Raw genomic sequence first — 14,993 nt, 5'->3', positions numbered from 1 at the left:
CGCGGGAGACTTGGGGCGGAGCTTCGCCGCTGCCCCGCCCCCTGCGCGCGCGCAGGCCGGACGTCGCGAAGCTGATTGGCTGATCATGGCCGTGTACCTGCCGGGGTTTTCCGGAATGTGGGGAGAGGCTCGGGGGGGATCGTCATGGCCTGGTTGACCCAGCACTTGCGCGAACTGCAGGGACCTCTGCTCCCACCGAAGGACTTGGCGGAGGAGGACGATGACTATCAGGAGGAAGCGGAGGAGACTGAAGATCTGGTGTTTGTCGACGCCGAGGAGCTGTGCAGTGGGGGCGTAAAGGCTGGCGCCCTCCCCGGACTCCTCCGCGGTGAGGAAGCCCCCTGCCCCAAGGGGATGGGATTGGAGGCTGAAGTGTTTCCCGTTCTGGTGTTGTCCTAAGTAAGGCGCCGCATTGCTAACAAAATTTTATTTAGGACGGCCTCGCTGTTTTCGTCCTACTTGGGATAAGATAATATTAATAATAATAATATAATAATAATAATAATAATAATAATAGCAGTGACTTGAGTAAATACTATGCGTGAAGCTTGTGTTCTGTGTGTATTATCTCATTTGATATTCACAACTCTTTGAGGTAATTTTATAGTCGAGGAAACAGTTGAATGTCCAGCCTGTATTCACACCCGGAATCAGACTTTCAGACTATTTTCCTGTCCTGCCTGGAATCAAATGTGTATTTATTTTTCAGCTACTTCGAAAATAGACGCACGTACGCAAGAAACATCTCAAGGCGTTGTTGATTCATTAACCTTGTGTTAATAGTGTTGCGATGGGGGTTTGTTTACCTTGTGTAGTTTCCTGTGCTATAAATTATACCTGTTATGTGTACATTGTGACTGATATTTAAGAATATTTTATTTAAGAATATTTTAGTGGTAACCAAAGACCAGTAGAATTTTCTGTGCTGATGGCATTTTTCAGTATTTGCTCTGTCCGGTACAATAGCCACCAGCCATATGTGACTATTAAGAACCTTGAAGTGCAGCTTGTGCTATTGAGCTGAATTTTAAATATTATTTAATTTTAATTAATTGAATTTGAAGAGTTACCTGTGAGTGGCCAGCACAAGTTTCCACAGAAAGTTTTCAAGTATTTGTGGAGGGTGTAGTCATTTATCCTAAAAGTGTTAGTGACTGGCTCTCTTGTTCCAAGCAAGGTGGTATTTGTTGCAGGTGTACCCAGGAGGGATAAGATAATGAAATTTCTGTCTTAATGGGGCTTATCCTTTGGTAAATTAAACAGACATTCTTTAAATAATTACAGAAGTAACTATACTATTATTTAGTGCATAGAAGGAATAGTAAGTAGTGCTAGGAGAGGTTATATTCTTGAGATTCAGGGAAGGCTTTCTTGAGGAAGTGACAATTAAGCTGAGGTCTGTAGCAAATGGGGTAAACAGTAAGGAAGAGAACATTTGAAACAGGTGGAACAGCTTATGCAAAGGTCCTGTGGTGGGAGGGGCCATGCCAGTTTTTAGAAATGGCATGAAGGTCATTATTGGCATGGGTCAGTGTATAGTAGAGATGACTGTTTTTAGAAGAGAAACAGCAGACTTTTGCCCTATACCATACTCAGCTCTTGGAATACAAGGACAAGTGAAACATTGTTATTCTAGAGAGCTTTCTGTGTAGTAGAGGGTGACAGATAAACAGGTAAGTGGAATGTGGATTCCCTCATAGACATCTATCTGTACAGAGTGCTGTGGGGCGATTAAGGAGAGTGGTAGATTTGGTAAAATATTGAAAAAGGGGTTTTAAATATCTTAAATTAACTTTTTTTTTTTAAAGTTGTAATTCCTGATGAAAACACTCAAGAGCAATGTCAAGTGTTTGGACGTTTTCCAGTAACGGGTCCTTGGTGGCGAGTGAAAGTACAGGTGAAACCTTTGGGACTGAGGAGCTATCAAGTTCAAGGATTTCCATCTTACTTTTTACAGTCTGATATGTCACCACCCAATCAAAAAAATATCTGTTCCCTGTTTCTTAAAGACTGTAATGTCTCCAGTGATCATATAAATAAATTTTTAGCATGGGTAAATGCTGTATCAAGTTATAAAAACCTCAACTTTGAAAATCTTAGGGAAACATTAAGAACTTTCCAAAAGGAAATTGAAAGGAATCATCAAAAACAGTCAAAACAGAATGTACGGGAAGAGTCTCTACCAGAAAATGAGATGTGCCTTCCTCTGGAAAACACAAGTAGGTGTGATTTTATCATCCACTTTTAGTGTAATGGAAATACTTAATGACTAGTGTGTTTAAGACATTACCCCTATAGTATCTTGGCTTAGTATTCTTTTTTAAAATGTGTTTTTGAAAATGTGTTTCTATCGCTTTGGGATGTGTCATTGTCATTCAAGGTTCCTCATCATTAATGTGGAGAGTTGGGTAAGATGATCTTTAAGCTCCTTTCAGTTCCTCCCCAGTTCTAACACTGTGATTCTGTCTTTGTCTCTAACTTTTGTGTCCATGGGATTTCCTTGAGTCATTAAGAAAAAGTTCAGTTGTTAGTTATTCGGTTCTAGTTATGATTCTGTTTAAGAAGGCAGAGGAGAAAGATACTCATATTCTTGAGTATTCCCTTTTGGAAAAATTTCAGCCCAAAATGGTATAAAATAATTATGTATTATGACTTGCTATCTGGACATCCGCATGAGTGGAATATTTCATTTCTTAATTATATCAAATAAATTTGGCAGGACAGCATTGAATGACTTCAGTGACAAAAGAATCATGATTACAGTCAGAAAAATGATTATAAAGGTTAAAATGTAATGAGTTATTTTTGCGCTTAGTTTTAAATTTATCTTTGTATCACAGAGTCACAAATTTTACTGATTATATTGTAACCAGAAGGAAATAGAAGGCCGAGAAGCAGTTGTCTAAGCATTTGAGGAACATAAATTTTGGAGTTAAACACAGTGAAAACCACCTTAGTACAAAATCAATTGTTATAATACAATCAATTTTCTTGCTGGTTAAAATACACTTATTGATCTCTCTTTGATTAGGATTTCTTAAACTGGTTGTGCTGGGTGAGAAAGTCCATCAAATCAATTGTTCTGTGAGCTCATTTGTACGTTTGATGTGTTCTTTTCTATTATCCTATAGTTCCATTTATAAGTGTAATGACAGCTTTGCAGTTTCCAAAAATAATGGAATTCCTTCCAGTTCTTCTGCCTCGACACTTTAAACGGCTCATAAGTTCAGGTTCTAAGGAGGTGTTGGGAGCCATAGAAGAGATGTTAAGTACACATCCGTGGAAACTTGGATTTGGTAAAGTAAGTAAGATGTTTACTCAGCAGCATCTTGTATGGGGGGCGGGGGGAGGTCTCAAACTTGACAATTTTTACATTTCTTTCAAAGGAAAAAAATTTGTATTGGACTGCAATGTTGATTTATTTTTCGTTTAGTGTTAGAACCAACTATAAAGTTCTTACACCTGTAGCTCATACACAGTAAATTTATAAAGGAAAACAAAATAACAAAACTGATGACATTCATATTGTCAATAATTTCATTATATAATTTAACAGGAAACATGTTTTGGTAACTAAATGGCCATTTGCAACTTGAATACAGATCTCATTGAAGGCACCAGTTCTTATGAATTTGGCAAGTTCATTTCAGTCCCTCCCTTTCCTGTTTGAACTTTTGAAAACTTTTATTATTTGGCACAATAATATCATTTACGTATGAACCCACTTCTGTTCTTATCATTATAGACCAAAAGTAGGAGTGATGCTATGAGGCTTCAGGGGTGTTGGGAACCAAATGTGGCCCTTAAATGTTGCAGGACTTGGTTATGGGCGGTTTTCCAATTGAAAATACAATTTAAAAAATCTGAGATAATTCTTGGATCTCCAGGAATGTTCCTAGAACCCCCTCCCCCCACAATTTGAGTAATACTGGAACAATGAATTTGTTCCCTATGTAAAATGATGATGGTTTCAGTATGTTTTGCAAAATGAGATTCTGGAACATTTGATTATTGCATGTATTTACCGAGTAGAGAAGAGAGGCAGAGCAATGCATATTCTGGGACTCAAGTGGGGGAAGGAGGCTTGAAGTCCATTGCTCAGTGTGTGAACTGCCATCAAGAATAAAGACCATTACTGGGGTTAAGATTGCTGGGGCTGCTGACCATCTAAATCTGTGCTTCATACCATAGTTCGGGTGGCTTAAACAATGGAAATTTATTTTCTCATGGTTCAGGAAGCTTGAAGTCCAAAATCAAAGTGTTGGTCTGGTTGGCTTCTTCTGAGTCCTCTCTCCTAAGCTTGTACATGGTCATGAGAAGACACTTCTCCCTGTGTCTTCACATGATTTTCCTTCTGTGCCTGTCTGTTGTAATCTTCTCTCCTAATAAGGACACCAGTCATACTGGATTCGGGCCTACCCCAGTGACCTCATTTTAACTGAATTACCACTTTAAAGACCCTATCTCCAAATATGGCCAAGTTTGGAATACTAGGAGGTTGGGATTTCAACATATTAATTTGGGGCGGGGGTGGGGGGGACACATTTCAGCCCATAAGATATAAGGAGGGTTCTAGCAGGGATGTCTCCATGAAAAAAATGGAGCTGGTGGAGAACTTGCTGAGTGGATCATGGTGAAGGAAGTTCTCTGCCTCTTCAGTAGAGTTGGGGCAGAATTGTTGAGAGGCACATAGACACCTAAACACGCCAAGAAAGTGAAGCAGTCATCATACACACAAGAGTTTGACACAAAAGTGCATGTAATCGTGGTATATCATGTTGCTCAGCTGTGAATCCTATTTAACATCAATGTAACCAAAACTGATTAACAAAATGTATACTATAACTTTTGTTCAAAGATGGGAGGAGGAGAAGAAGGTATGGAGGTGATGGTATAAGAGAGAGCTTCCCCAGAGAAAGACTTTCCATAGTAGGGAGTTCATACTAAATATCGAAAATCTAAAAAAAACCAAAAAACAAAAAACAAAGAAACCCCCACAAAGGATAGTGTAAACAGTACTTGGAAATGTGGAGTAAATTCTGGAATAAATAACTGAAAGTGTTGGTAGTGTTGACTTTGTCAGCATGGAAAGAGTAAGGCAGGGGATTCCTGTCTTTTGATAAGCTTCATGGTGTTATTTGACTTTCGAAACTATGTATGTATTGTTTTGAGAAAATAGAATTTTAATTAAAAATGTACATAGATCTTTAAAAAAAATTTTTTTAACCTTTATTTATTTTTGAGAGGCTGAGAGAGACAGAGAGTGGGAGAGGGGCAGAGAGAGAGGGAGACACAGAATAGGAAGCAGGCTCCAGGCTCTGAGGGCTCTAACCCACAAACCATGAAACCATTACCTAAGCCGAAGTCGGACGCTTAACCGACTGAGTCACCCAGGTGCCCTGTATATAGATCTTTAATCACAGGACAGTAAAAACTTGGTGATGTATTAGGTACAGAGTTTTTTCCTCCAACTTGATATACATGTCTTCTGGGACTTAAGCAGTTATTGACAAATTACATAGTTTTTACTGTATTTCTAATAAGATTCATCGACATTTATAATTTTTATAAACTTGAACTCTGTTTTCTTAAAGATAACCTACACAGAACTGAAGCTTTTGCAGTGTGAGGCAAGTTGGACATCATTTTGTCAGTGCAAGTCTCTCCTCCAGCTGATGACTGCTTTGGAGCAGAATGCATTAATAATATATTCTAAACTGAAACATATATGTAGAGACCAAGGGCACACGTGTGTTGAAGAAGCTGACTTCACTTCTAATTTGTCAGACCACATGTCTTTCCATGATGCTTGGCAGTCTCTGAGGTTTTTGAAGGATATTGGTGTGGTGACCTACCAGAAGGGCTGCATCTTTCTTTATGACCTTTACCAGGCTGAGAAGGACATTGCCTCTTCCATATGTGACCTGATGACGAGGCCCCCATGGCATTTACATGTCGACGTCAAAAGGGTGCTTGCGTCAATTCACACCGCACAACCGGAGAACTCACGAAGCGATGATGCACTGGACGAAAGTCAGCCTGACGAGAGCAATTTAGAAACTTCTGTGGACATTCTGGAGAGCCAGGACAGTGGTGACCATATTTGGAACAATGGTGAACATGAGGTTAACGCAGAAATCAGTGACGCTCTGCTGGATCAGGATCAGGTGGCTGCTTTGGAAATGATTTGTTCCAATGCTGTGACAGTCATAAGTGGGAAAGGCGGTTGTGGGAAGACCACGATTGTTAGCCGTCTTTTTAAGCATATGGAGCAGTTGGAAGAAAAAGAAGTAAAAAAAGCTTGTGAAGATTTTGAACAAGACCGGGATGTACCAGACGAATGGATTACCTTTACCGAGCAAAGGCTACTGAAGGCCGACAAGGCTATAGACGTGTTATTAACAGCACCAACAGGAAAGGCAGCTGGCTTATTGCAACAGAAGACTGGTTTTAACGCTTATACACTGTGTCAGGTAAAGCTTTTTACATTTTTCTCTGCAGATAAAACATTTGCCTTAAAGATAAGCTTTGTTGAATCAGCTGATGTTTTATTTCTTCCTGATGACAATCAGTAGGTATTTCTTGAATGTTTTACGGATCCGCGCTTTGTAGCAGCTGAACAGTGAGGTCAGTGCCACTCAGAACATCCAGGCTGTAAACTGTTACTGGTTTGCGTGAGGCAGGAGCTAGTGCCGGACAGTAAATCCGTACACTGCTCCCTACTGAGAAAGTCTTACTACTATGGAAAAATAAAAGGCAGCTAAACTGAAGCGTATGCTTAATGATGTAGTTAAGTTTAGATTCTGACACCAGCTTTATTCTGCTGGGACTGGTTACAAACATGTTACAGTCCACAGGCCTTATTTTGAGAAGCATTTGTATTGGAAGGGAAAGGTTTTATTCTATTTTACAGAAGGAAAGGTCCATGAAAGGGAAGACTTTGATCATCTAGCTTAGTTCTTTATCTTTGTCACGCACAACAATGCCTGGCAAATAGTCACACGTAATGAAATTTTCAAATGAATTAACATGCTTGAAAAACAGAGTTTTGGCTGTAGTTAGAAGTCATAGATTTCAAACTTGTAAAGAGCTGGAGAGGTTTTTCTAGCTCTGACCTGTCATTTTGTAGATCCAGGAACTTAGCTGTTGGAAGATTTCTGAAGGAAATGATCATTGAATTGGACTCTAAAGGACAGAGAGCCTCAGGTGAGGAGAAGGACATTTTATTTAGGGGGCAGGTCTTTCCACAGGCATTGAGGAAAACGATCATAATGGGTTTTGAGGTGACTGCATTGATTGGAATGAATTCCACGTATTGCAAAATAATGGAAATTGAATTTGGTTTCGACTGGGAATTTGAGCTCTAAAGTTTGCAAAGTATTTTGCCATCTCATTAAATCCTTGATAAATCAGTGACGTGAGTCATTTTGTAGAAGAGCCAGTTGAAATTTGGGGGCATTAAAGGACTTGCCCACGATCTTAACCAGGAGTGCACCTAGCACCTGGATTCAGATTTCTCACCTCCCTGCTTATTATTCCTCCGGTGGTGCCATACTTTCCTCATTTATTATAGACCTAACAGAGAAGCTTGGACTTGGTTTACTGGGGTGCCATTTAGGTTCCTAAGCAAGAGAGTGAAATGAAGAAAGCGGTTTTAAGGAAGACTGTATAGAATCACAGAGCCATGAGCCACCCCAGAAGTGACGTTACCTATTACCTTTATTTGTCATGAGGGTGAACATAGTCCTAGAGAGGTTCAGTGTAGCTCATTGATGGAAGGGTCTTCTGATCAGCTTATGATTTTTTTTCCTTTATGCCTTCACGTCTGATGAGTCTAAGGGTTGGATTAGAAGAGGAGAGCCAGAGTGGGATCATTTTGAATTTCATTTAGAATGAAATTGGCAGTGTCTTAATATCTGCTTGGAACGCTGGGAGAGTATTTCTGAAGCCACATTTAGGGGCAGGAGAGAGTGTAGGACCATAGGAAAGGCACTGATGGGGCACTTGTGCCATTTATTTATCATCCTTGGGCTAGGGTTACCAGATGGAGCAGATAAAAATAAAAACAAGTCTTTAGTTTAAGATGTACCAAATATTGCATCACACATACTTGTACTAAAATGTCATTTATTGTTTATTTGAAATTCAGTTTTAGCTAGGCGTCCTATATTTCATCAGGCAATTTCATTTTGAGTTAGTGTGTAAGGGAGTAATCTAGGCTCATAGATAGGTCCTGTATTGAATTGGTAGCACTAAAAGTATAGTGGAAAATGTCAACCAGGCATTTCTAAGATAACTGATTGAATACGTAAAATCAAATTAGCAGTGATTCCAAACGTTCTATTGTGAGACAAGGCCACTGAGAGAATGAGGGTGTTATTGAAGGGAATTGATGCATTCATGTGGAAAATATGAAGGCTTTTCCTTAATAGATATATGTTGAATCTAGCTGCAGTAGAAACATTAAATAAAGATACGATACCATTTTTAAAAAATCCATGTATGTATATTATATATATAGTGACAATGTAGAAACATTTTGGGAATGATGTATACCAAAATATTTAATGTTCTCTGGTTGTATTTTCCAAATTTTTCTCCTCATCTATATTTTTAAAATAGTAAATATTATTACATCTTTATTATTTATTTATTTATTTAAAAAATTTTTTTTAATGTTTTTATTTATTTTTGAGAGAGAGACAGAGCATGAGCAGGGGAGGGGAAGAGAGAGAGGGAGACACAGAATCGGAAGCAGGCTCCAGGCTCTGAGTTGTCAGCGCTGAGCGTGATGCGGGGCTCGAACTCAGGGACTGTGAGATCATGACCTGAGCTGAAGTCGGATGCTTAACTAACTGAGCCACCCAGGCGCCCCATTACATCTTTAATAAATAGTTCTTTTAGTTGTTTTGTTGTTGGTGGTGGTAGTTTTTTTTTTTTAACTTTTTTTTTTAATGTTTATTTTTGAGAGAGAGACAGAGTGTGAGTGGGGGAGGGGCAGAGAGGGAGGGAGACAGAATCTGAAGCAAGCTCCAGGCTCTGAGCTGTCAGCCTTGGTGGTATGTTTTTAAACGTTGGGAAGTAAGGGGTGGCTGGGTCGGTCGGTTGAGCGTCCGACTTCAGCTCAGGTCATGATCTCACAGATTGTGGGTTTGAGCCCTGCGTCAGGCTCTGTGCTGACAGTTCGGAGCCTGCTTTGGATCCTACATCTTCCTCTCTCTCTCTCAAAAATAAATAAAACAAACATTTAAGTGGTAAGGAAGAGAGCTTAGAATATTAGAAGAAAAATAGTATTTTCATAGGTTGGGAAGGCAGCCTTTTATTTCTAAAATGGAGTATTCCAGTGGGGAGAGGGGGTGAGCCAAAGTGACAGGACCATCTCAGAAGGCCAAGAAAAGGTTGGAAAAGAATAGGGAGCTCTTTAATCAAGAGCAGTAAGAGAGAGGTGGAGATTTTGCGTTAGAATAGTGCTGTGTGCAAAGCTTGTTAAACACACATAGTACTTATCAGGAAGCAATTTTTTGAACTATTTGATCTTTTCTTTTTAAATTTATTTGATCTATATTTTCTGTGTATTGAGCCCTAAAACTTTTGTGTTCTCTATTTCTTTAGCATGTTTCCCTGTGTGACTCTATGTACATCCCCCTGCCCCTCATTTAAGAACTTTGTTAAACAAGTTTTTTTTAATATTTATTTATTTTTGAGAGAGAGACAGAGACAGAGAGACAGAGTGCGAGTGGGGGGAAGGGCAGAGAGAGAGGGAGACACAGAATCTGAAGCAGGCTCCAGGCTCTGAGCTGTCAGCACAGAGCCCGACGTGGGGCTTGAACTCACGGACTGGAGATCATGACCTGAGCTGAAACCAAAAGTTGGACACCTACCCGACTGAGCCCCCAGGTGCCCCAAGAGTTTTGGGTTCAAGCCCCATATCGGGCTCTGGCTGGTGGTACAGAGTCTGCTTGTGATTCTCTCTCTCCCTCTCTTTCTCTCTCCCCCCGTCCCATGTGCTCTGTCTCTTTCAATAATGGATAAACTTTAAAAAAAAAAAAATTTTTTTTTAAATAACATGTTAAAATTTTGTTTCGTAAAATTTATTATAACCTGAATTTTAAAATGCCATGCTTTGCTTATAGGTCAATTATAGTTTCTATTACTGGAAGAAAAAAAACCCGGTCAAGAACAGCCCATGGAAGTTTTCCTCTGTTAGAGTTCTGGTTGTAGATGAAGGGAGTTTGGTATCTGTCAAGATCTTCAAGTCAGTTTTAAATTTATTGTGCGAGCACTCCAAACTTTCTAAGCTTATTATCCTTGGTAAGTGAAATATTGTTGGAATCCTAATTTGTTTACTCAAAGCATTGCAGTTAATAGGTTGCTTATACCGTTTGGTGGTGTTGATATCCATATCCTGCAGGTGGGAAGCCAGTTCTCAGAGTCCACACTCCAGCTACCCTGAGTTCAGTCTGACTACTCCCTCTATTAGCTTGGGTGGTTCTTCATTTGGGCCAGGATATTAGCAGGCCGGGTGGTGAAATGAAATAGAGTTGTTAGGGGTTATTGCTAATCACCTAAATGATGACTGTTCAGGTAGTAAAAATGTCACACACTCAGAGGAAATAACCATGTGGATCATTTGGGAATAATACAAAGTCTGAATTACAGACCACTTAGGAGTAAATTTATGATTTTCAGCTAATAACCCAAATTAGACCTCACTAGCCTCTTAAATTCTTTCCCGTTCTGGTGAGATTTAGTTAGATTCTGTTGGGTACCTCTGGTCTGTAGACTGTATGATTTCATGGAGAAAAAATAGAATCGCGTTGTGAGAATCAAATTGTATATAAATAATTCCGTTAGGTCTTTGAGGATGTGTTCTGAGCAGTTGATTCTGTTAATGGCTTAAGCATTTCCCCAGTTTGCGCTGAAAAAATAGTTGTTTTTTTTTTAACTCCAAGTTTTGTTTGTTTAAAGAGAATTTTAATAGAGCCAAACATTATCACTATATTACTGAAATTTATTATGAAATATGTTGGGTTTATCTTGTATTTCATGTGTTTAGTTTGTTTATTTGAGTCCGTAGATTCTTCCAGGTCTACTAAGACATTGAGCAAGATTGAATAGGGGACTAAATACCATATATCTAAGGATCTAAGGCCTGTTTTTCTCTTCACATGTTGGCTAAAATATACACCCCTGCACAGTTTGCTTGGGGTTATAGGTCTGAAAGGAATTCAATTCAGATTTTACCTTATTGTGTTATTGCTTTTTTATATTTCATATTGTTTACTTTCAGTGCTTTGTTGTTGTTAAATATTTTTAAAGAGTTCATGTTCTTAAGTAATTTTAAACAAAGATGTTTGGGGCTTTTTTTTTCTTAGAGTAAGTCTTTATAACTATAACATATGTCAGTAGGGAGAAATAAAAACAACTTCTAAATTTCAGGACCCCCGTTACTTAGAACCAACTGTATCCTTTTTGTTCCCCTTTTAGGTGATATTAGACAGTTACCCAGCATTGAACCTGGTAATTTGCTGAGAGATCTTTTTGAGACTCTTAAGTCAAGAAATTGTGCTATTGAACTAAAGACAAACCACAGAGCAGAATCTGAGCTAATTGTGAACAATGCTACGAGGTACAGTATAACTAAAATTTTGCATTTTCTCTCTGTTGTATTAGAAATCAAAGGTTAAAAAAAATACATATTAGCTTTTGAATTAGTGCAATTCAGTGCAGTACATTTACTGTGCTTTTTTAGGGAACCTATTCTAGCCTTCAGGTATATATATACTTTTTGACCCACAGTTAGAAAAACAAAGGTAATATTTTTCATTACTGGTCTAGCATGAATTATTATTGAAATTTAAGAATGGCTTTTTTTGGGGGTGCCTGGGTGGCTCAGTCAGTTGGGCGTCCGACTTTGGCTCAGGTCATGATCTCGCGGTCCGTGAGTTCAAGCCCTGCATCGGGCTTTGTGCTGACAGCTCAGAGCCTGGAGCCTGTTTCAGATTCTGTGTCTCCTTCTCTCTCTGACCTTCCCCCGTTCATGCCCTGTCTCTTTCTGTCTCAAAAATAAATAAACGTTAAAAAAAAGAAGAATGACTTTTTTGGGGGGTGTCTGGGTGGCTCAGTCAGTTAAGTGACTGACTCTTGATTTCGGCTCAGGTCATGATCTCACGGTTTGTGGGTTTGAGCCCCGCATTGGGCTCTGAGCTGGTAGCATGGAGCCTGCTTGGGATTCTCTCTCTCTCTCTCTCTCTCTCTCTTTCTCGTTCGCTCTCTCTCTCCCTCTCCGTGCCCCTTCCCTGCATGCTCTCACTCACTCTCTCTCAAAATAAATAAGTAAACTTAAAAAAAAAAAAGAAATGTATCTTCCTGATTTAAAAAGTATATATGTGAATAAAGTTATTATCAACCTTAGAGACTAGAATAAGCCCAAGGGGAACAGAGACTTGGAAATGAGTTCATTAGAGTTCAAAGGAGAATGGGGAAGAATTATCTCCAATTTTTGTAAAGGGAGCCCCAAGCCAAAAAAAAAAAAAAAAAAAAAAAGGAACACACTATTGTACTCCTTGATGAGTACTGGTGGCCCCCATAGCATCTTACTCCCCTTAGTGTAGAAAAGAATCCTTTTCTTTCCTTAGTCTTCTCATAAGCCTTTAGAGTGATCCTCTAATAGATGGAATGGGATCTCAGAATACTAAGAGACCATTTTATTCATTGGGCCAAAATTTATTTTTGTTTTTGATTGACATTCTTATAAAATGCTGTTTTTGTTGCTTGAACATTTTCTTCATTGGATGTCAGCAGAAATTAGAACATTTCGAACCGACCTTCTCTAATGCCCCTGTCTGCCCTGGGTAGGACTATAGGAAGAATTGACAGGGATAGGGTAGGATGTTGTAGGTTCATATTAAGACATTAAGCAAAAGAACGCAGTTAGACCCTTTTCGTATAACCCTTCTGCTCCTACCCAAAGGCCACCTCACTTTGGGGAGGTTGGTAGATGATTGGTCACTTTAAAATCTGAAAATCTTGGAAGAACCCAATGCACATTAGATTTCTTAGAACTCAGTTTTATCTGAAACTTAGGAATTCCTCTTAGTAACGCTTTTGATGTCATTTGGGCTGTGCTGCCTTTATCATTTCTTCCTAATCATCATCACCAAATATTTAATGTCAAAAGGATCCCAATGATACCAGGGAAGGACTCCTAGAAATAGAAGTTATGTTTCATGTTCTGGGTCAGAAGCAAAACCTGAAATCCATGGTGATTCTCAGCACTCCCAAAATTATATCTGCCGGGATATTTCAGCAGGGTGGCCTCCTTCCCTTTTCTCCCTTTCAACCCTGTTGGGGAGGGTTGAAGGTGACAGTAGGGTACCACTAGCTCTGATAGCCAGGCTGATGTTGGGTCTTGTCAGGGAATCCACCTTCTTCCAGATAACCAAGGAGAGATTCTGTTGTGACAAGGCACCTGCTTGTAGCATAGGGACTCTGCTTTCTGGTATGATTTGCTAGTCTTGGGAAACTAAGAACAAAAGAAGGATGAGGGAATAGAAGCAAAGAGAAGATGTGGATATTTGGTTCCGCTGAGAAAATGAGGCCACGTAAATGCTATACACAGAAAAAAGGAGAAAAAGAGTGTGATGTAAGCATTTGGAAAAGGCCCCAAAGAGTCCACATTAATGTAAATAGGAAGGGCTGTGGAGCCAGAAGGGCCCGGATTTGCCTCCTAGCTCCTCTGCTTTCTCCCTCTGGCCGTGGGCCTCATGCTGCTCACCTGTGAAATGAGGCTAATTCCTACCTCGTATAGTTCTTTTGTGGTCTGGAGGAAGGTAGGTCAACTTCCCAGAATGGTAAATTCCCTGACATTTTTCTCTAATGCTTTTAATTTGCTAGAAGCAGGGGACTGATTGATAAATGTAACATTATGGTCTTGCTAAGTCTATTGTAAAACTCATTTACTATTTACCATGCATATATGGGAAGCCTTTTCACCCTATTTATTATCTATTAGCAGATTTTAGTTATAGTGTTGACATTATCTCTGATGATATACGAAGACACTTTTTTGGATACTCATGTTCTTGGTGTGTTATTTTATCTTCACTTAAGAATCTCAAGACGCCAGTTTCCAATATTTGATGCAGAGCTGAATATCTCTGATAATCCAACATTCCCTGTCTCAATACGAGATAAAACATTTATTTTTATCCGACTCCCAGAAGAGGATGCCAGTTCTCAATTCTCAAAAAGTGATCATCGCTCTTGTAAGTGTAAGCCTCTGTATTGTGTAGGGTTATGGTTTCAGTTTTGCAATGTACCTATTAAATGACTAGTTATAATTTTATTTGACGGTGAAGATAAATGTTGCTAGTAAAAAATTTAGGCACTGAAAATGAATAAACTACGGGGCGCCTGGGTGGTTCAGTCAGTTAAGCGTCCGACTTAGGCTCAGGTCGTGATCTCACAGTTTGAGAGCTCAAGCCCTGCATCAGGCTCTGTGCTGACAGCTCAGAGCCTAGAGCCTGCTTCGTATTCTGTGTCTCCCTCTCCCTCTGCCCCTTCCCCGCTTGTACTCTCTCTCTCTCTTGAAAATAAATAAACAGTAAAAAATTAAAAAAAACCCATAAATTAATTTATTAATCATCAAAAGCAGAGTACCTTAGAATTTTGTAAAGAAGTAAGCTTTCCTAGCCCAACATATGTGACCAAACCTGCCTTAACAGGTCTTATCTGTAACAGCTCATGCTGGAAGGAATTTGGAAGGGCTAACGATACACACATGCACACACACACACACACACACACACACACACACACACACACACACAAGAAGTAAGCTTTTGACACATAACACACTAAGGGCTCAGTAAATATCTGTTGAGTGAATAATTGGATATAGATGATTAGTTTAAAATGAAGCAAAGCTCCAGGAATCCAAGTTCATTCAGGAGAAAGCATATCCTAATTAATGAAGATTTTCTTTTATAACA

At 39.3% G+C, this 14,993-nt stretch overlaps 1 protein-coding gene across 2 annotated transcripts in view; it reads left to right on the top strand.

Annotated features, from left to right (window-relative positions):
• The first annotated feature begins 65 nt into the window (after nucleotides 1-65).
• The window catches only part of HELB (DNA helicase B), a 32,067-nt gene continuing 17,139 nt past the window's right edge, over nucleotides 66-14,993 (top strand). The window contains exons 1-7 of one of the 2 annotated variants that reach the window (XM_019455019.2): nucleotides 66-328; nucleotides 1,809-2,219; nucleotides 3,132-3,301; nucleotides 5,595-6,473; nucleotides 10,134-10,311; nucleotides 11,488-11,629; nucleotides 14,113-14,267. In XM_019455019.2, the coding sequence (XP_019310564.2) occupies nucleotides 145-328; nucleotides 1,809-2,219; nucleotides 3,132-3,301; nucleotides 5,595-6,473; nucleotides 10,134-10,311; nucleotides 11,488-11,629; nucleotides 14,113-14,267 (2,119 nt within the window). In that variant the 5' untranslated portion in view covers nucleotides 66-144. Of the gene's footprint in view, nucleotides 400-1,808; nucleotides 2,220-3,131; nucleotides 3,302-5,594; nucleotides 6,474-10,133; nucleotides 10,312-11,487; nucleotides 11,630-14,112; nucleotides 14,268-14,993 lie in introns of both variants that reach the window. The other variant, XM_019455020.2, reaches the window with a different exon arrangement.

This window comes from Panthera pardus, unplaced genomic scaffold (genome assembly GCF_024362965.1).
Source record: "Panthera pardus isolate Hobbes unplaced genomic scaffold, ASM2436296v1 HiC_scaffold_6, whole genome shotgun sequence".
NCBI classification, from domain to species: Eukaryota; Metazoa; Chordata; class Mammalia; order Carnivora; family Felidae; genus Panthera; species Panthera pardus.
The sequence above is the reverse complement of the archived record's forward strand: the minus strand, read 5'-3'. Positions and strand labels throughout refer to the sequence as shown.